The following is a 20646-nucleotide window of genomic DNA, read 5'->3' on the forward strand; positions in this document are numbered from 1 at the left end:
GAGACAGGAAAGATGCCACTATAGGGAAGGGGATGAGAAAGAGGGGGAGTACCAGACCTGGGAACACAGAGGGGGAAGGGTTCAGAGACAGGAAAGATGACACTGCAGGGAGAGTACCAGACCTGGGATCAGAGAGGGGGGAAAGGGTTCAGAGACAGACCCGGGAACAGAGGGGGGGAGGGTACAGAGACAGGAAAGATGCCGATGCAGGGAAGGAGATGAGAGAGAGGGGGAGCGCCAGATCTGGGAACAGAGGAGGAAAAGGGTCCAGAGACAGACCTGGGAACAGAGAGAGGAAGGATCCAGAGACAGGAAAGATGCCACTGCAGGGAAGGGGATGAGAGAGAGATCTGTTCCAGATCTGGGAACAGAGGGGGAGGGAAGGGTACACAGACAGGAAAGATGGCACTGCAGGGAAAGAGGTGAGAGAGAGAGAGGGAGTGCTAGACCTGGGAACAGAGAGGAGAGAGATGTCAGGCATGTGGGGAGGAGATACTAGGTTTCCCCAACTGCTCTGGGGCCTCGGGCACTACCTGGTTGCCTGAATGGTCAGTCTGCCCCTGTTCATGGCTATATAAGAAATAGGCTTAGCACAAAGGAAAGACCCACATATGGGCACACTAAATCCATTTCTTAGGACAGCTTAGTGAAAAAGCCCCTTAATTTTTGAAGAGGCATAAACCATAAATAAAGTGTATAAAAATACACTGTAAATCAGAGCTAAAAAGTTACTACATATTGGGCACAATGATTTGTCAATTATCTTTCCCATGCCTCACAATTAAACCAAAAAAGAAATGGCAAAACTCAACATAAGCTTATAATTGCAGGCGATAAGCAAATATATTCATAAAAAACCACCACTATTTAGCAATAGATCTTTTGTTTCTTCAGTATATAGGCCTCAGCAGCGTAGCCCAGAAAGTTTTTCAGATTCAAAGTTCACCGGGTAGCAAAATACACTACCATCTTCATCAGTCTAAATAAATTTTCAACAAACTTATATAGTGCTTTTTCAAATTTTAGAAGAAACACAAAACAATGTGGAGAAATGATGTTCCTGAGATGGACTTTATTAATATTAAAATTTGGCAAACCACATAAAAACCTCTAGGACGCAGTCCGCTGAAAAGCTTTGGACCCTGGATCCAACATGGTCTGTGTTTCGACAGAATGTCTTCTTCAGGAGTCCCTATGAAGTCCTATGGTAAAGTTGCATCGATAAAAAATGCCAGTCGGAAATAAACTGTTCCGTAGAAGCTGTGTGCAGGACATGGGCTCAAAAAGCTGAGTGAAAAGCTTCACTCGGCTTTTAGAGACTTTAGAGGCTTTTTTTTTTTTAATTTCTTTATTCAGTTTTGCATATTACAACAAGTGTACCAGAAAAAGTCATATTTTCTTATAAATACACACTTGATTTTCCTACATGTAACACTTTAAGTACAACATATCATTCTTATATTCATATTCTATAATATCTTGAATATTATGTAATACATCTAATATGTAAAACAATTATAATTAACATAGAAAACCCTCCCAATCCCTCCCTACCCAATTCAGAAAATCCAACCTAATACATCAAAAATATTAATTAATTAATTCATACATATTATAAGATGAATAAAATAATACCCACCCACATCCCCTCTTAACAAATATCTTATTATGGGAAAATGTTATCAGTCATTACAAAAATCTGTTAATGGTCCCCAGATCTTCTGAAATTTACCAAAATAACCTTTCTGTGTTGCTATTGTACGCTCCATTTTCTATATATGGCATACAGAATTCCACCAAAAGTTATAACTTAATCTGTCATAATTTTTTCAATTGTATGTTATTTGTTGAATTGCTACTCCAGTCAATATGAATAAAAGTTTGTTATTATGTGACGAAATTTGACTCTTTGCTCTCATTGCTATACCAAATAAAATAGTATCATAAGTCAAGGCTACTGGATTGTGCATCATCCTATTTATTTCTACGTCCAGCTGTTTGATTGTCCAGACCACCAAGTCGTCTATCTTTATACCGCATTCTTGTCCAAAAAATTGTCCAAGTCCAAAACACCTAGAACAAGACCTTTTGGACATGGGAGGGGTCAGCAAAGTGATAGACTGTCCACCCAGATATGGCAACAGAGTAGTGGGGCACCTTACAGGGCACTGCTGTGAACTTCACAAAAAAGGTGCCACATAAACATCTCACCATAACTCTTTTATAGGTCACGGTGAGCCCCCCAAAACCTACTATACCCACCTATCTACCACCCCAATAGCCCTTATGGCTGCAGGTGCCACCTATATGGCAGTACAGTAAGGTATGGGGTTTTTTGGTGAGCTCACATTTTCCACCAGGAATGCAGTTGTTAGAGTGGCTTATGGGCCAGGGTCCTCCTCTCTTATGGTTCACTAGCCCATCCCCAGACTACTTAAGTCCCCTCTGTGCAGCTCTACTAGGCTTTCCTATGCCAGGTGCTGATGTTCTAGAGGCAGGTATGTTTGTTTTTATTCTGATTTTTAGGGGGGGAGGGGAGTCAGTGATCACTGGGGGAGTGTTTTGGGGTCTGTACTTTGTCCCAGCAGTGATTATCTGGTCACTTTGGATAACTTCTGGGCACTTATACCTGTTTTTACATCGCCTAAGTCACAACATATAAGTTCTGTCTAGGAAGTCTCATTAAACTTTCAATTATCACTGCAGGATGACTAAGTCTAGGTCGGCTCACATCCTGCCCACCTCTCGCCCTAAACACTCCTCGAAAAACGCCCCTTTTCACTCTGGGCGCACACCGGCAGTAAAAAGGCCTAAGCTGATTTTAGATACATCTAAAACCTTTTTCAATTATCGGCACTTGGACAACCTGTCTTTTCAATCGTCCAAGTGTCAATTTAGGCGGGTTTTTAGACATATTTTTGTTTCGATTATGAGCCCCATAGTAAATTAATTGATTAACTACACTCTTAAAATTCAACATATCTTCATTCTATAATGCCTAGGGACCTGATGGTGGCTGAGAAAAGGACTTCCCATTCCTCTCTAGTGAATCCCACAACCAGTCATGGTTTCAAAATATCAAAAATAAACAGGCATGAGAAACTTTTACAAACTTTGGAAATCTAACATTTGGAAATATTTGATGCACATTTCTTGAAAATAGCAAGAACAAAACAGATTTTGGAAGCCCTGATTTGATTTCAGATGAATATTTTTTTTTTCTGTTATAGATTTTACCTAGCCACTAAGCTTTCTTTAATGGTTGCTATGTACATATGGTGATGTTTAATGACTGAGGGCCAGATTCAGTAAATGGTGCCCAAAGCCTTATTTGTAAAGCGTTTTCCCATACACTTTAAATGGGAGGGGGGGGGGGAACTTTAGTGAAAACTCCTCTTTGAAAATGAAAGCAGCTTGTTCTTTGTCCTTTAGATTTTGAACCACACTATACCAGATCATGTCTCATCACAGCATAAAATATTGCACCTTAGGAATTCCAGAAGGGTGTTCTAATCTCAGAAAAACTGAGATCATCTCCAATATTCTGGCGAGGTTCATTCCTGTCATGGCACACATAACTCATTTGGAGATACTAATCACAGACACAAAACGATTCCCAGAATTTAGCACCGAAAACAGTGATATTGCTGTAATTATGTCAAATTGTAACCTGTCAACTATATATGTATGTTTAACCTGTAAGCTGTTCTGAGCTCTTTGGAGACAATGGGATAGAAAATGAATTAAATAAATAAATACATATTAGACACATTGTTCATGCCTCATTTACCTTTGGTGATCCTTGTTACACATTTGTAACGCTGAAAAAAATGGCAGACTATTCTATCCAGTAACTTACGGTACCTACCCCAGTTGCAGCTATTTACTCATGCAAAATCTGTCTTTGCCCATAGTTCATACGTGTTGTAGTCCCCCTGCAAAGAAGGAAGACAAACATTCACAAACCGCAAATAAGTACTCTAAAAAAAAATGACATCTTGTTTAAAGAGCTGAATTTCTGTTTACGCTCTTCCCATTTTGTTTTGGGTTTGTTTGGTTTTTTGTTCTAATTAACTTGCTTACTTCGCTTCTCCTTCCTTGATAAGTTCCTCAGAAGTACAACGTAGCATTTGTTAAATGACTTCCAGATGTGCGCTTCCATCTCCTCCCTCTCTCTTGCATTCTGCTCACAAATCCACCCAAAAAGAAATGAAGTGGAAAAAAATTATTTAACCCGATCTGCACTGAATCACAGATTGACATCCCCGACTGAAAAGGGCTCTGGCAAACCTTATTAGCTTTTGTAGGAACAAGGTAAAAACCAGAATCTCCCGGATTTCACTGATTCCCAAGTCAAGCTTTCCTGAGCTCTGAAAGAGGAAGGGGCAGGGCTCAAGGAAATGCTAAAACAGTGTCAATTTCTATTTAGGTAGCATCACTGTAAACTAACTTTTGGAAGGAAGGAAAGGGGAAATTAATTTTGCTTTGACAAAGTTAAGATTACCATATGGCTCCAGAAAAAGGAGGACAGATTGAGACATCGGGTTTTACTTACATTGAAAGCAATGGAAGTAAACTCGGACGTCTCAAACAATCCTCTATTTTCTGGAGCCATATAGTAACCCTATAAAGTAGGATGTTCTAGAACACTGTTCTTCAACCACCGGTCCATGGACCAGTGCTGGTCCACAGAAATTTCCTGCCGGTCCACAGGGCCAGCACGTGCATCAGGCCCAAAATAGTGTTCTTCAACTGCCGGTCCATGATGCAATCAATGCGGTGTTATCTTCAAACCAGCTCCCTTTTCCTAACTGATTCAGTGCACAAAGCCATGGGCAGTGGCTCCTACGGGCATCCTGCGCCTGAACCGGAAGCCTTCTCTCTGATGTTGCAACATCAGAGGGAAAGCTTCCAGATGAGGCACGGGACGTGCAAGGTGCAATTAGTACTATTATGGGGGCGTGGTCTGGGGTGGAGATTGGGTAGAGATGGGGGGTCTGGCCCACGACTTAGCCCCGTGTTCTTCAACTGCCGGTCCACGGACCGATGCCGGTCCACAGAATAATTCTTTTATTTCTGCTGGTCCATAGGTGTAAAAAGGTTGAAAAACACTGTTCTAGAACAGTGTTTCCCAAGTACCCCCACCCAAGCTTCACCCCAGACCACCCCCCATAATAATGGTACTAATTGTAATGCAATTTCTTCCATTCATTTTTCATACACACACAATATAATCTTATTAATACATAATGGTAACTACAAAATTAAAAAAAAACACAAAGCACACTGTACGCACAAAAAATGTTAATTATCATTTATATTCTTTTTTTCCCAAAGAGGTCAAGGCAGATAGATGACTTTAAAATATGCAATGTCACCTCAGTAACAACTATAGAAAAATGGATAAATATAGTGCAAAATATAGCAGATATAAATTCTCAAAACTAACACATTTCGATCACTAAATTGAAAATAAAATAATTTTCCCTACCTTTGTTGTCTGGTGATTTTATTAGTCTCTGCTTGCATTTCCTTCTGACTGTGCATCCAACATTTTTTACTTTCTGCCTCCTGCATGCTTCCTCTCCTCTGGACCTCATTCCCTTCCCCAATCAACATCTCTATCTGTCCCTCCATGAGTCCAACTTTTCTTCCTCTCTCCTCCACCTCCATTGGCAACTTTCCATCTGTCTTTTTCTCATTCCCTCCCTTGCTGCAAAGGGAGTGGGGAAAGAGAGAGAGATCCATGGTGCATCTCTCCCCCCCCTTTACTGCCACATCCAACATTTCTCCCTCTCTCATCCTCCAGATCATGTGCAGCATCTTTCACAACTGCCCACCAGACTCATGCCCAACATTTCTCCTTCTATCACCCCTCTCCAGCACATGCCACATCTCTCCCTCCATTCCCTTCTAATATATCCAACATTCCTTCCCTATGCATCTCTTTCAATCTGTCCCACTGTTCCTTCTCCATGACCATATCCAACACTTCTCCCTCTTCTCCTTCTCTTCCCCCTCTTCTCCTTCTTTTCCCCATGCAGCTCTACCTCACACTTCTCTCTCTCTATACCCAACAATTTTCCTTTCTTCCTTTCTGCATGTTCCCCATCTCTTTCCCTCACTCACACACTCATGCCCAACAATTCTCTCTTTCTATTCTCTCCCTCCATTCTGTGTCCCAAGTTCATGCCCCTCCCTTCCTCCATCCACATGCATCTTTTCCCCTCTTCCTTTTCCCTTCCAGCCATGTGTGTCTCTTCTATTTCCTTCCATTTCACTTTATCCACGTGCACCTTTTTCCTCTCTTCTTTTCCTCTTCATCTATGTGCATATCTTCATTTTCTCTTCAGTTCACCTTCCCTCTCCTCCGTCCATGTGCATTTCATCCTCTTTCTTCCCTTCCTCTCCATCCCATAAAAAGCATATCCCTTCTCCCCTTCTCTTCCATCCATATCCAGAATTTCTTCACAACCATCCAGCCAGCCAGCCTTACCAAATCTCTCCATTTCCCCACATCCATCAGTCCAACATTGCTCCTTCTCTCCTCCTCCCAACCCATCAAGTCAATTGTTTCTCCTCCTCTAACCTTCCTCCTTCTGCTGCCTTACCACTGCCTGTCCTGGAATCTGGATTCCATGCAGGGCCCGGCACCGGCGCTAACTTCGAGAGCCTTCACGTCTATGCGCTCAGGAAGGTCTTGTCAGCTCCACCCACTTTGACACATTTGCAAAAGAGGGGTGGTACCAACAAGGCCTCATGAGTGGACAGACTTGAAGACTTTGCATCAGTTAAGCTAGCGCCATTATTGGGCCTTGTGTAGACTCTGGACTCCTTGAAAGGCAGCAGAAGGGTGGCAGAAGACGGAGAGCTCTTCATCACTGGAGTTAGTTTGCTGTTGCCTGGACTGTGGGGCCACCCTGGCTGACCCAGTCATAGTGCCCAAGTCAAAGTAACATAGTAAATGACGGCAGATAAAGACCTGAACAGTCCATCCAGTCTGCCCATTAGTTATACTCATTAAAAATACATGATTAAATTAACTTGTCTTTTCTTTGATATTTCTGGGCCATATAGACTGTAAATTCCAGAAATATCAAAGAAGAGACAAGTTAACTTAATCATGTATTTTTTATAAATATAACTAATGGGCAGACTGGATAGACCATTCAGGTCTTTATTTGCTGTCATTTACTATGTTATTATGACATGGGCACTGAATGAAGTAAATAACATGTGTGGAGTCACAATTCATAATTTCTTGAGCATAATATATTAAACCTGCATCCAGATGTTGCCAGCTGTCACCAGTCATAGATAAGTTACACCACTGGCACCCACTACACGTAGTATGATAACCTTTAATTTTTCATTGAGGTAGTTGAATGTTATTTTTAATTAATTTACCTAAATTCTTGGTAAGCTTTAATTAACATAAATCTCGAGTTTGTACTGAAAGGGATACAGCTTCTCTTGTTAAGACATTGGCAATTAATAGGCCATTCATGGTCCGATATTACATGGCGAATTATAGATTCTATTAAAGTTGGGTGGGAGGGTGGCAATATACAAAAACCTTTGGCTATAAAAGAACAACGTGTGCAGGTGGCATTCTCGTTGATTCTCTCTGTTGAAGGTAAAGGCCAGGGCAGAGAAGCTTGCATCCTGGAGATGAAAGCATGGTTGTGTGGATGATGTCATTAAGAGCATTTCAGCTTCCTGGACCAATAGAATGATTTTCCAAGGACTACCGAGCAGGGATAATGTGCATATATTAAAAAAAAGGGAAAAAGTGTCTTCGGCAGCAAACTGGCTAGCCTTGTGAAGAGGGCTTCAAACTAGAATCATTGGGGCAGGGTGATCAAAGCCCACAGGTGAGTATAAGCCCTCAGGTAAGTGAATCACTAAATACTTCTGTGCAAATTGGAAAAGGGGGCAATGTCTGGAAAGTAGTACAGTATATACTAACTAGTGTTTAAGCCTGTTACATTAACGGGTGCTAGAATATATATCTGTCTGTCTTTCTTTCTTACTTTCTGTGTCTCTCCCTGCCCCTGTCTCTCTCTTCCTTTCTTTCTGTCTTTCTCCCTCCTGCTGTCTGTCCTTCTTTCTTTTTGGTTCTCTCTCTGGCACCCTGTCTGTCTTTCTGTGTTTCTGTCTTTCATTCTAATGCCTGCTGTCTTTCTGTGTTTCTGTCTTTCGTTCTAATGTGCTGCCTGCCTTTTTGTCTCTCCATGGCCCCCTTCTGTTCCCCTCCCCCAAAGCAAACCAAGATTGCTTCCAGGCCCCCTTTCCCTCTCCGTCCCCTCCACTTCCCTGTGCAGCAGCAGCAGCAGCATTTCCCTCCCACCTTTCCCTGTGCAGCAGCAGCATTTCCCCCCCCCCACACACACACACTACCCTGTGCAGCAGCAGCATTTCCCGGCCTTCCCTGTGCAAAAGCAGCATTTCCCCCCACACACACACTTCCCTGTGCAGTAGTAGCATTTCCCACCCTTCCCTGTGCAGCAGCAGCATTTCCCGGCCTTCCCTGTGCAAAAGCAGCATTTCCCCCCACACACACACTTCCCTGTGCAGTAGCAGCATTTCCCACCCTTCCCTGTGCAGCAGCAGCATTTCCCGGCCTTCCCTGTGCAAAAGCAGCATTTCCCCCCACACACACACTTCCCTGTGCAGTAGCAGCATTTCCCGGCCTTCCCTATGCAAAAGCAGCATTCCCCCACACACAAACACTTCCCTGTGCAGCAGCAGCATTTCCCGGCCTTCCCTATGCAAAAGCAGCATTCCCCCCACACACACACACTTCCCTGTGCAGCAGCAGCATTTCCCACCCTTCCCTGTGCAGCAGCAGCATTTCCCCCCCACACACACACACACTACCCTGTGAAGCAGCAGCATTTCCAGGCCTTCCCTGTGCAAAAGCAGAATTCCCCCCCACCACACACACTTCCCTGTGGAGCAGCAGCAGCAGCAGCATTTCCCCCCCCCCACACACACACACTTCCCTGTGCAGCAGCAGCATTTCCCAACCTTCCCTGTGCAGACGCAGCATTTCCCACACACACACTTCCCTGTGCAGCAGCAGCAGCATTTCCTGGCCTTCCCTGTGCAGAAGCAGCATTTCCCCCCTCCCCCACACACACACTTCCCTGTACAGCAGCAACATTTCCCGGCCTTCCCTGTGCAGAAGCAGCATTTCCCCCCCCCACATACACACTTCCCTGTACAGCAGCAACATTTCCAGGCCTTCCCTGTGCAGAAGCAGCATTTCCCCCCCCACACACACACACTTCCCTGTACAGCAGCAACATTTCCCGCCGCCCCCTTCTCAGCCGTCGCGTTTAAATTCTGAGAAAAGCGCTGCACCGCACTACCGCTGGCTTCGGCGTCTTCTATCTACTGCGGCCAACCCTAGTGGAGTAGTCAGAGAGGGCGGGCCGCAGTGGACAGAAGACAGCGAGGCCAGCATTAGCGCGGTGCTACGCTTTTCTCAATTTAAACGTGGGTGAGAAGGAGGAGGCTTTGACGGTGGTGGTTTTAGCGCTGAGTGAGGGTGGGAGGGGGGAGTCGCCGGCTGTGCTGTTTCTCCGCTTTCCCGATTGTCTAGCCGCCGCATCCGCACTCCTGCTGGCCACAGACCTACTGATCACAGATCAGAGGTCACGGAAACACGCAGGTAAGTGCGCATGCGCGGCTATCTTTTTATTATATAGGATACTCAAAGTATGGGAAACAAGGTTCTGGATCTAGAGGTTGTGATGGAAGAGGTCATTGTCAGTGAGGGCACAAGAACCTCTTCCCCTGCCCCACCCCGACACACCACACCCATGCCATATCTGCCCCCCACCCCCACCCCGTACCTCTGTAGATCTTCGCTAGCATGGGCAACTTCTGCCTGTTGCTCACGCCAGCCTAGTTCCCCTCTGAATCACTTCTGAGTCAAGGGGCCAGGAAGTGACATCAGAGGGAAATCCAAAGCTGGCGAAAAGCTACTCATACTGGCAAATATTTAGAGGTGGGGGGAAGGGAGAGCTTGAGTGGGGGCACAGAAGAAGCGGGGGTGTGGAGAGGAAGGCGTGGGGAGGCACAGAGAGGAGGGTGCAGGAGAGCACCACTGCCCTGGGTGCCTCCTGCCCTCACTACACCACTGACTGGGATATAGTTATACTGGGTTATAATCTGCTCAGGAAAGACAGGGTAGGAAGAAAAGGAGGGGGAGTGGCATTATATGTTAAAGATCATATTAAAGCCCACACACTTGCAGGATCTGATGGTGGCTGCACCATCTGCAGGGTAAGGAAGAGGCACTGTGGGTCATTCTGGAAAGAGGGAATGGAAAATGTATTTACATTGGTGTGATATATAGACCTTCTTCACAGACAGAAGTGGACAGAGATTTAATAGCAGACATTAAGAACATAGCTGTAAAAGGAGAAGTATTACTAATAGGTGATTTGTTTGGGGTATCCCTATTGTGGAATCTTCTAGAACTATGGAGATTCTGGATTACTTAGCCTTAATGTTTATAGTAACATAGTAAATGACGGCAAATAAAGACCTGAATGGTCCATCCAATCTGCCCACAAGTTATACCTATTAGGGTTAGGGAAGGCTTCCAGATGAGGTGCGGGATGCGCAAGGAGCTGCTGTCCACAGCTTTGTGCACTGCAGTGCTGAGGAAGAGGGAGCCGGCCCGAAGATAACACCGGGGGGGGGGGGGGGAGATAAAGGGGGCAGGCCAGAAGGCAAGGCACAGCATGGAGGGAGGGAGACAACAACAGGGGGAATTATTTTATTTTTTTTATTTAGTGATTGATTTACATCTGCTGTCTGTTCAGGAAAAAATGCATTTGTTTCTTTTCCTCTGGGGTTGTACTGCATGCAGAGTCTTACATCTTAGGATTTGTTTATATATATATTAGTACTTTTAGTTTTTAGTCCCATATTTGCATGGGGTTATCTGTGTTCTGGTAGGAATGAATATTGAGAAGCATACAGTGTGCTTTGTGTAGTTTAATTTTGTGGTTAATCATTATGTGTGTATTTATGAAAATGAATGGCAAAAAGCACAGTTACTTACCGTAACAGGTGTTATCCAGGGACAGCAGGCATATATTCTCACATGTGGGTGACGTCATCTACGGAGCCCCGATGCGGAAGCATTTTCAAGCAAACTTGATTGAAGATTTAAGTTTGCTCTGCTGCTCCACGCATGCGTGCCTTCCTGCTCCACTAGGGGGCGCATCCCCTCGTGGTCTCCAGTTCACTTAACTAGCAAAGAAGCCAACCTCGGGGAGGTGGGCGGGTTGTGAGAATATATGCCTGCTGTCCCTGGATAACACCTGTTACGGTAAGTAACTGTGCTTTATCCCAGGACAAGCAGGCATGATATTCTCACATGTGGGTGACCTCCAAGCTAACTGAAAAGGGATGGAGGGAAGTTGGCAATTTAAGCAAATAGATTTCGCAAAACCGATTGGCCGAACCGGCCATCGCTCCTGGACAGTGAGTCCAGACAGTAATGGGAGGTGAAAGTATGAACCAAAGACCACGTGGCAGCCTTGCAGATTTCCTCAATAGGTGTGGACCTGAGGAACGCTACGGAGGCTGCCATCGCTCGGACCTTGTGTCCCGTTACTCGACCATGCAGTGCGAGACCAACCTGAGCGTAGCAGAAGGAGATGCAATCGGCCAGCCAGTTGGACAAGGTGCGCTTGGAGACTGGGTGACCTAACCGGTTTGGGTCGAAGGACAAAAACAATTGTGGGACTTTCCGGTGTGGTTGAGTGCGTTGGAGGTAGAAGGCCAACGCTCTCTTACAGTCAAGAGTGTGGAGCGCCACTTCTCCGGGATGAGAGTGGGGCTTGGGAAAAAACACAGGTAAGACAATGGACTGATTGAGATGAAAATCAGACACTACTTTAGGTAAGAACTTTGGATGAGTGCGGAGTACCACCTTGTCGTGATGGAATACCGTGAAGGGTAGGTCCGCCACTAGAGCTTGTAGCTCACTAACCCGCCAAGCGGAAGTGAGCGCAAGCAGGAAAATCACCTTCCAAGTGAGGAATTTTGGATGGCATTTGTCTAGGGGCTCAAATGGAGGTTTCATTAGTTGAGCCAGAACCACATTAAGGTCCCAAACCACCGGAGGAGGTTTGAGAGGAGGGTGGACATTCAGAAGACCCTTCATGAAGCGAGAGACTAGGGGGTGGAGCGAGAGGGCTTTCCCTTCCAGGGGCTGATGGAAGGCTGCAATCGCACTGAGGTGTACTCGAATGGAGTTGGTCTTTAGGCCGGAGTGAGATAATTGAAGTAAATAGTCAAGGACCAGGGGGACGGGGACCGACACCGGGTCTTGGTTGTGAGAGGAGCACCAGGCTTAGAATCTGGTCCACTTTTGGGAGTAGCAGGTTCTCGTTGAGGTCTTTCTAGAGGCCTCCAATATCTCCTTGACTGATTGAGTCACGGGGAGAGAAGTCAGGGGGAAAGAAACCAAGCATTCAGATGAAGAGATTGAAGATTGGGATGTAACAGCGAACCCTGACCCTGTGATAGTAGAGAGGGAAACCGAGGCAGAGGCAGTGGATCTCTGACACTGAGTTGAAGTAGAAGGGAAAACCAAGGCTGGCGTGGCCAGCGAGGAGCGATCAGGATCAGGGTGGCTTGTACTGTTTTCAGGTGGACGAGCGTCCGCAGGATCAGAGGAAGCGGCAGGAACGCGTATAGGAACCTTCCCTCCCAGTCGAGGAGGAAGGCATCGGTCTCGAGCCGGTCTGGGGAGTACATCCGGGAGCAGAAGAGAGGCAGTTTGTGATTGTGGGGGGATGCGAACAGATCTATTTGAGGTGTCCCCCACTGTTTGAACACCTGTCGTAGGGTTTGAGAGTGCAGTGACCACTCGTGTGGCTGGAGGAGGCGGCTGAGTCTGTCCGCCAGACAGTTTTGTTCTCCTTGTATGTACACCGCTCGAAGGAAGGTGTTGTTGGAGATTGCCCATTTCCAGAGGCGCAGGGCTTCCCGACAGAGGGACCAAGACCCTGTTCCTCCTTGTTTGTTTACATAGTACATTGCTACCTGGTTGTCGGTTCGGATGAGGACCACCCGGTCGTGGAGCAGATGCTGAAAAGCTACAGCTGCGAGATAGATAGCCCGGAGCTCTAGTACGTTGATGTGGCAGCGGCGGTCTTCCGCTGACCACATCCCCTGCGTGCGTAGGCCGTCCAGATGGGCTCCCCAAGCGTACTCTGACGAGTCCGTGGTGAGTACCTTGCTGTGATGAGGGGCAAGGAAGAGTAAACCTTTGGAAAGATTTGAAGAGTCGGTCCACCAGCGGAGCGATCTTTGCAAGGAAGGAGTCACTGTCACGGGACGGTCGATCTGGTCCCGGTCTTGACGCCATTGAGAGGCCAGGGTCCATTGAGGTATTCTCAGATGGAGGCGGGCGAAGGGTGTGACATGGACGGTGGAGGCCATGTGGCCTAGGAGAGTCATCATCTGTCGGGCTGATACCGAGGTCAGCAGAGAGATCCTTCGACTCAGACTTACTAACGCCTCTAGGCGCGGAGGGGGGAGGAAGGAACGGAGGCGAACCGTATCCAGCGTGGCCCCGATGAACTGTAGGGACTGCGAGGGGCGTAGTTGGGATTTTGGGAAGTTTATTTCGAACCCCAGACTTTGTAGGTAGGTAATAGTCTGTTGGGTCGCTGAGATAACCCCTTCCCTGGACGGGGCTTTGATCAGCCAGTCGTCCAGGTAGGGGAATACCTGGAGGCCCTGGGAGCGTAAGGTTGCTGCGACCACCACGAGGCATTTGGTGAAGACCCGAGGTGATGATGCTAGGCCGAAGGGGAGGACTCGGTATTGTAGATGCCAGTCCCCTACCTGAAAACACAAGAACTTGCGGTGGGCGGGGTGTACTGAGACATGTGTGTACGCCTCCTTCAGATCGAGGGAGCAGAGCCAGTCGCCCTCGTCGATCAGGGGGTAGAGGGTCGGTAGGGAAAGCATCCAAAATTTTTCCCGTACTAGAAATCTGTTGAGGCGTCTCAAGTCTAGTATTGGGCGTAGGTCTCCCATTTTTTTCGGTACCAGGAAGTAACGGGAGTAGAAGCCCTTCCCCCGTTGGTCGGGGGGAACCTCCTCCACTGCCCTGAGGCGAAGCAGGTCTCGAGCCTCGGAGAGGAGTAGGGGTAGCTGCGTCCGGTTGGGAGGGCAATTCCTTGGGGGGTTGTCTGGAGGAATGGCCCGAAAGTTGAGAGAGTATCCTGATGAGATCACGCCAAGGACCCATGCGTCCGACGTGACTTGTTCCCAGCGAGGGTAAAAGGCTTTGAGGCGACCTCCGATGGGAAGGAGGCCTGGGACTATGGCGGAGGGGGCCCGCCCCCTTCTGCGAATCTCGTCAAAAGGACGGAGATGGTTTGGAGGCCGCAGGCGGTTGGGACTTGGGCATGGCCCGGTGGTGGGCTTGCGGCCGCCTGGGTGGAGGCCGCGAGAAGGGAGGGGTGGATTTTTGTGGGTAGCGGCGTGGAGGGGCCCTAAACAGCCTGGGCACGGGCGGTTTAGGTTTTTGCCGGACGAGGGAGGCAAATGAGCGTTCGTGTTCGGAGAGGCGTTTTGTGGCCGCCTCGATCGTGTCATCGAACAGTTCTTTTCCCACGCAGGGTAGGTTAGCCAACCGGTCCTGTAAGTTGGGGTCCATGTCGACCAGGCGCAGCCAGGCTAGTCGGCGCATGGCGATAGCAAAGGCCGCCTCTCTGGAGGAGAGTTCGAAGCCATCATAGGCCGTGGAATAGATGGAGGCGCAGGTTGGAGAGGGACTCTAAGAGTAGGCCAAACGCTCCTTGGCGGGAGGCCGGTAGGTCAGTCTCAAAGGCTCTCAATAGTCCAATGAGGTGTTTGAGGTAGGATGTGAAGGTGAAAGTGTAGCTTTGCACCCTAGAGGCCATCATGGCATTCTGATATAGTCTCCTGCCGAACTTGTCTAGGGTTCGGCCTTCTCGGCCTGGGGGGACCGCGGCTGAGACCCGGGATGGGTGGGCCTTTTTCAAGGAGGATTCTACTAGCAGCGACTGGTGGGAGAGCTGCGGTTGTTCGAATCCCGGGTAGGGTACTGTGCGGTACTTGGCCTCCATTTTGGAGGGTACGGCCGTGACCATGTAGGGGGTCTCCAGGTTCCTGAAGAAGGCCTGTTGGAGTACCGGGTTAGGCGGTAAGCGCAGGGACCGCTAGGTATTCCTTAGAGTATCTGGAGTCGGACTGGAGGTCTAAGTCCAAAGCGTGGCCCATGTCCTGGACAAAGCGAGTGAAGGATGGGCGAGATGTTCCCGAGGCCCCGTGCGGGGTCGGTGAACGAGACCTCCGTCGGGTGGAGAAGGATGGGGAGGCTTCCCTCGAGTATCGAGGTTCCTGCTCCGATCCACGCTCCGAGACCGGGGAAGTACTGTGAAAGTGTTCCGGGGTCGTAGATCTCCGACGTCTCGAGGAGCCCCTCGGAGACGATGTCGGGGTTCGAGATACCGATCGATGTTGAATTGGTGACCTCGACCCGGACTCCCTCGGTGACAACCTGCAACCTCGGGTCGGGGTCCCGGTCCGAGGGGGAGTTCGGAGGATGCGCGGGTTGGAGAGTGATAACTCAGCCACCCTTAGCGGTCCCGTACGAGGTGGAGTGGGGGAACCCCAGGCTTTCTTGGAGGCATGGCGGTTCGAGGTTTTAGCACTACGTTTTGCACCGCGGCGGTCTGTGGAGGGAGAGCGCCTCGGGTGCCTCGGTGAGGAGTCCGAGGAGGATGGAATGCGGCGAAGCTTGCGCGCTTTTCTTCGAGATGGCTCAACGCGAGGCTCAGGCTGGTCTGGCACATGCGGGGTCGAGGTCGAGGCCGGTTGCAAATGGGCCATTGCAGCGGACAGCTCCGACGAGATCATCGCTCGGAGTAGGTCCTGGAAAACGGGCACGAACAGCATCGAGGGCATGTCCACTGCCTCGGTGCACTCCACCGGGGGCGACCTCGTATCAGAGTATTCCCGTGTGGTGGAGGCACGGCCCGAAGGCTTGGAGGGCTTCGCCGGGGTTGTAAGCATGGGGCTTCCGCCATGCGTCGCCGGCGTCCCCGAGGCTGGTTTCTTTGCTGGTATAGAACCTGAAGAGGGAAGAGGGGACTTACCCGGAGCCAAGGTCTTCTGTTGTCCCGAGGACTTCGGATTCGAGTCTCGAGGCGATGCCGAGGTATTCGGGGCCGAGGTCAAGGCCGGGGCCGACCTCGAGGCCGAGGTAGAGGGTTGGTCCGGGGCGAAAAGATCCGCCATGCGGGCTTTCCTTCGACGGAGGGCCCGGTTCTGGAAAGTAGCGCACTGGGGGCAGGAGTCGGTTGGATGAGCGGCCCCCAGGCAGAGGATGCACCGGCGATGCGGGTCTGTGATGGAAAGAAGCCACTCGCACCGGGAGCACTTTTTAAAGCTGGTCAAAGGCCGGGACATAGGATCGAAACTGACCGCGGCTCGAATAGCCACGCGGCCACGGGGACCCGGAAGCCTCCGGGTCGGTGGAAAACGAAGCAAGAACAGTTGAAACAAGAAAAAACTCGCGCACAGCTACTAAATCGAGAAAAAACAAGAAAAAATCGCGGTGCTAGAAGGCAGTTGGGGCAGAGCCTGAAAAAACACGACTTCTAGCCTCAGCGGAAAATTTTGAACTGGAGACCACGAGGGGATGCGCCCCCTAGTGGAGCAGGAAGGCACGCATGCGTGGAGCAGCAGAGCAAACTTAAATCTTCAATCAAGATGACGTCACCCACATGTGAGAATATCATGCCTGCTTGTCCTGGGATAAATGGTGTTACAATTAGTACTATTATGGGGGTGGGGCGGAGATTGGGTGGAGATGGGCGGGGTCTGGCCCACAACTTAGCCCAGTGTTCTTCAAGTGCTGGTCGACAAAATAATTATTTTATTTCCACTGGTCAAAAGGTTGAAGAACACTGCTCTAGAGACCCATTGAAGTGCAGCTACATCATCAGAGAGGGATGTGGACTGGCCAGTAATGCCATCTTTGTGGGCCCTACTTCCTGTTGTCAGTCATAGCCCCTGGACTGTCTCCTTGGCTAGGCAATGGGCCTCCTCACTCCCATATGTTTTACATCTCAGCCAAAAAGCAAGGGTATAAAAGCACCATAAATGATTGCTGCATGGCACAGCTAGTATTAAAACTGTCAAGGGAAAACTGCTCTAGAAAGATCTCAACCTCATTACAAAACAGAATTTGATCTGAGAGGTATCAATAATAGGGCTGCTTCTACAACAGTGGTAATAATATAATAAAATTTTATATAATTATGGGATGGGGAGGAACAACAAGGAAAAGAACTGGCCTAGCATTTAACTTTCTAAAGGGATACTTTGATAAAATGAGAACGGTAAAAAAAAGCATAAAAAGAGCAACTGTAAAAGTGTGTAATTTGCATACAGTTTGGACTTTGTTTAAAAACACTCTCTTAGAAGCTCAAGACCAAATACAGTTCCACTTACTAGAAAAGATCAGTGAAGGAACACAACTCTGCTTTCATGCTTAAATGGTGATGTAAAACAGGCTATTAAAACCAAAAATGTCTTTCAAAAACTAGACTGGATCCAAATGAAGAAAATAGGTGAAATAAAGGGGTCTTCTGTGGCATGATAGCCCAGGACAATTGCCCTGTTTGCACCCTCCACCATGGCCATTTTATGAGCAGACCCCGAAGAAGAGACGAAAAAAAAGTGCAAAGGTGAGAGACTGCAAGAACTTCATGATTTACAAAACTTCTAAGATGCTCTGTGCAGTGGTAAAAAGAAAAGGGAGAACTGGGACGATTAATACAAAACACGAGCTCTACTCTGTTCTGTGGAGGAGTTTGTCCGTTTACGTAGGGGGGGGGGGCATGCGTGCCCTCCCCCCCAAACTACTCTGAAAGCCACAGTAGCCCAGAAACTCCCTAGCCTCGCTCCCGTATCCATGGAGACCCGCGCCCGCAGCTTCCCCGGTTCACCTCGCGCGTGCCCATGGAGACCCGAGTCCTCAGCTCTCCTCCCTCCCTTTTCTGGCGCCCCATTGCATTGTGGGAGGGGAGGCTGGCTCTGGTATCTGCTCGGGGGCGGGAAGATGGCGGCTCCCAGCCTGCTGAACTGGAGGCGGGTTCTATCGTTCAGCGGCCCGGTGCCCCGCTCCCGCCACGGGCACCGAGCCGTGGCTATCCGCGAGCTGATGATCATTTTTGGCGGCGGCAACGAGGGCATTGCCGACGAGCTGCACGTGTATAACACAGGTAACGGAGGGGGGGGAAGAGCCGAGGGTGGGCGGACAGGGCCGGCGCCGGGACTTCTGCAGCTCCTAAGCCGCTGGGGAGGAAGTTGAGTTTTCCTGCCTGGCCGCTGCAGGCTTCCGGCTTCGGTTAGTTCCTGGACGTGTTTGTACAAGGGCTGGGGGTTGAAGTGATAAGGTTGCCGTCAGCGGTTTCAGCCACCAGCTGTAGCTGCCCGGGCTTCCTGCCAGCCCTGTATATGTTAGGGGTTATGTGCAGTCTTATAATCCCGCCAAATCCTTATTAATTAGAGTTATAGGCGGGTTACAGGCAACATATTGTTAAATAGAATTTTGTATAGAGTTAAAATATGTTACAAAGAGTTATACATGCTACATAAAGTTATCAAATTGTTCATACAGTCTGACCATTAAAATTGTTGTCTCTCTGGACTCCTGGTACGGATTTCTTAAAAAGCCATGTTTTTACGATACACATACTGTGAGTAGCAAAGGTTTCATAGGACCCAGGGGTGAGAGCGTTCTTGAAAATTACAGGAATGTCTATTATTCCTTTAACAAAGGTGCAGTTTCCGTGGCTTCCAAAGGTGTTTTGGTGCTTGACGTTCTGGTTTCAGGCATACTGGGAAGCAAAACACTGTGTAGACCGGGGTGTTCAAAAAGCACGAAAAGGTCAGAACTTTGCCGTGCTCTCTGGAAACTGGGTCACCGTATATTCAGCTTTTAAAACAGGGGTGTCCAACCTGCGGCCCTGTGAAGCATTTTGTGGGGTCCCAGTCCGAGGGCGATGCAGTGTTTTCCTTTACTGCCCCCCCCCCCCCCTGCTTACCGTCTTGCCGGCTCCCTCCTCAGTCTTGCTGCAGCGTTTGCCCATTTGTGCGGTCCCAGAAACATTTTTTTTCGGCCAATGCGGCCCAGGGAAGCCAAAAGGTTGGACACCCCTGTTTTAAAAGATTAAACAATAAGTTAAAATGAGGTGACAGTAGCCACAGCTTCCATGTGTGGGCATCATACAAATTGTTACCATACACCCTCTTACTGTCACTGTTTAACAATGAAATGAATGTTGTTCAGATTTTTCTCCAGCCCCTGAGTCATACTTATTAAAGAAATACTTACATGTAGTAGTACATTGTGTTGGTGTTTAAAACATTGTTATTGAATATTTTCTTTTTCTTTCTTTTTTTTAATTCATGTGGTTTTTCATGGGAGTGGGTTAGCACAGCTGCACTTGATTATGTTTCATCCTGCTGTAACATAGATTTTGTATTTTGGTATTGGATATGTTATAGTTTATAGCTACAATTTGCTGTTTATATTCTGCCTTTATCAAAGCCGCCTAGTTTTTAGGCTGATAATATTTTAAATAGTTAAAAACATACATAATTAAAGCATATACAATAAGCAGAAAATACCATAATAAACACACAAGAAAAAATATCAAAGCTACTGCCATCAGACAAAATTGATGATGTTTCAAAAGTTATTTAAACTGGAACAGGTCCTGATGTCGGGATTCTGTTTCATTCTATAGGGCCTGCACAGGAAAATGAGTTCTTCCTTTCTGTTTCCAAATTCAGTTGTCATTGAGAAGGAACTGCTAACGCTGAAGTAGCTGCAGAATACAAAGATGTTAATGTTTTTCTTAAAACTTGTGTAGTGGCCTGAGAACTAGGGACACTGTTCCCACTGCAGCTCCTTGTGTCTATGCCTCAGGTACCAAAAAATAAGTACCTGCATATAATATGTGATCCACTTTGATTATAACTGCAGAAAGGCAGTATATTAAATCTCACCCCTTTCCTTTGTCATGGTAGTTCTTTTGTAATTACAGCGTTCTTCAAGGTATTTTTCTGTTGTTTATGGTAGCATATGTATAGGGCGGAGACACTAGCCTTTACTATAATTTGTGCAAGTTTAGTCAAATTGTTTTTTGCTTTGATGTAATTAAGTAGACATGGTAATTATATAAACATTTTGCAATGAATCTTGTTTGTTTAAAGTGGCAATGGCACTTTTAAAGCTTCTGCACATGCTTGGGAATGTGTGGTGTCTTGTAGTTTTTCATCAAATGAGTACAGTACAGTTGGAATGATTGCTGCATACTGTCACTGTTATCTTGTCAGTAACACTAACATCAATTTTGTTAAATACTGAAATGAGCGATCGCTGTAAGACAAGCTCTCAATTGCCAAGAAATACTTTTTTTGTTTTATTATTACTTGATTTATGCTGCCATGAATAAAGAAAGCAGTGAGAATTGATTCATTACAAATACATATTTGAATGAGATAAATGAATGAGCTGATTTGGAGCCAAAACTTAATTTGTGATGCACGATTTTATTTTTG

At 47.5% G+C, this 20646-nt stretch overlaps 2 protein-coding genes across 10 annotated transcripts in view; one reads left to right on the top strand and one right to left on the bottom strand.

Annotated features, from left to right (window-relative positions):
- The window catches only part of GLT8D2 (glycosyltransferase 8 domain containing 2), a 72348-nt gene extending 54528 nt beyond the window's left edge, over positions 1-17820 (bottom strand). For 2 of the 4 annotated variants that reach the window (XM_033953363.1, XM_033953359.1), the window contains exons 1-3: positions 17527-17820; positions 4084-4183; positions 3869-3935 (exon numbers count right to left, since the gene is read on the bottom strand). The gene's annotated coding sequence lies outside the window, so the exon portion shown is untranslated. Of the gene's footprint in view, positions 1-3868; positions 3936-4083; positions 4184-4290; positions 4335-17526 lie in introns of those variants that run through there. The other 2 variants (XM_033953360.1, XM_033953361.1) reach the window with 2 other exon arrangements.
- A 164-nt stretch (positions 17821-17984) lies between these two features.
- HCFC2 (host cell factor C2) overlaps positions 17985-20646 on the top strand; it is a 154743-nt gene continuing 152081 nt past the window's right edge. For all 6 annotated transcript variants that reach the window (XM_033953353.1, XM_033953355.1, XM_033953354.1 and 3 more), the window contains exon 1: positions 17985-18299. In XM_033953353.1, the coding sequence (XP_033809244.1) occupies positions 17990-18299 (310 nt within the window). In that variant the 5' untranslated portion in view covers positions 17985-17989. The remainder of the gene's footprint in view (positions 18300-20646) is intronic.

Source organism: Geotrypetes seraphini, chromosome 7 (assembly GCF_902459505.1).
Source record: "Geotrypetes seraphini chromosome 7, aGeoSer1.1, whole genome shotgun sequence".
NCBI lineage: Eukaryota > Metazoa > Chordata > Amphibia > Gymnophiona > Dermophiidae > Geotrypetes > Geotrypetes seraphini.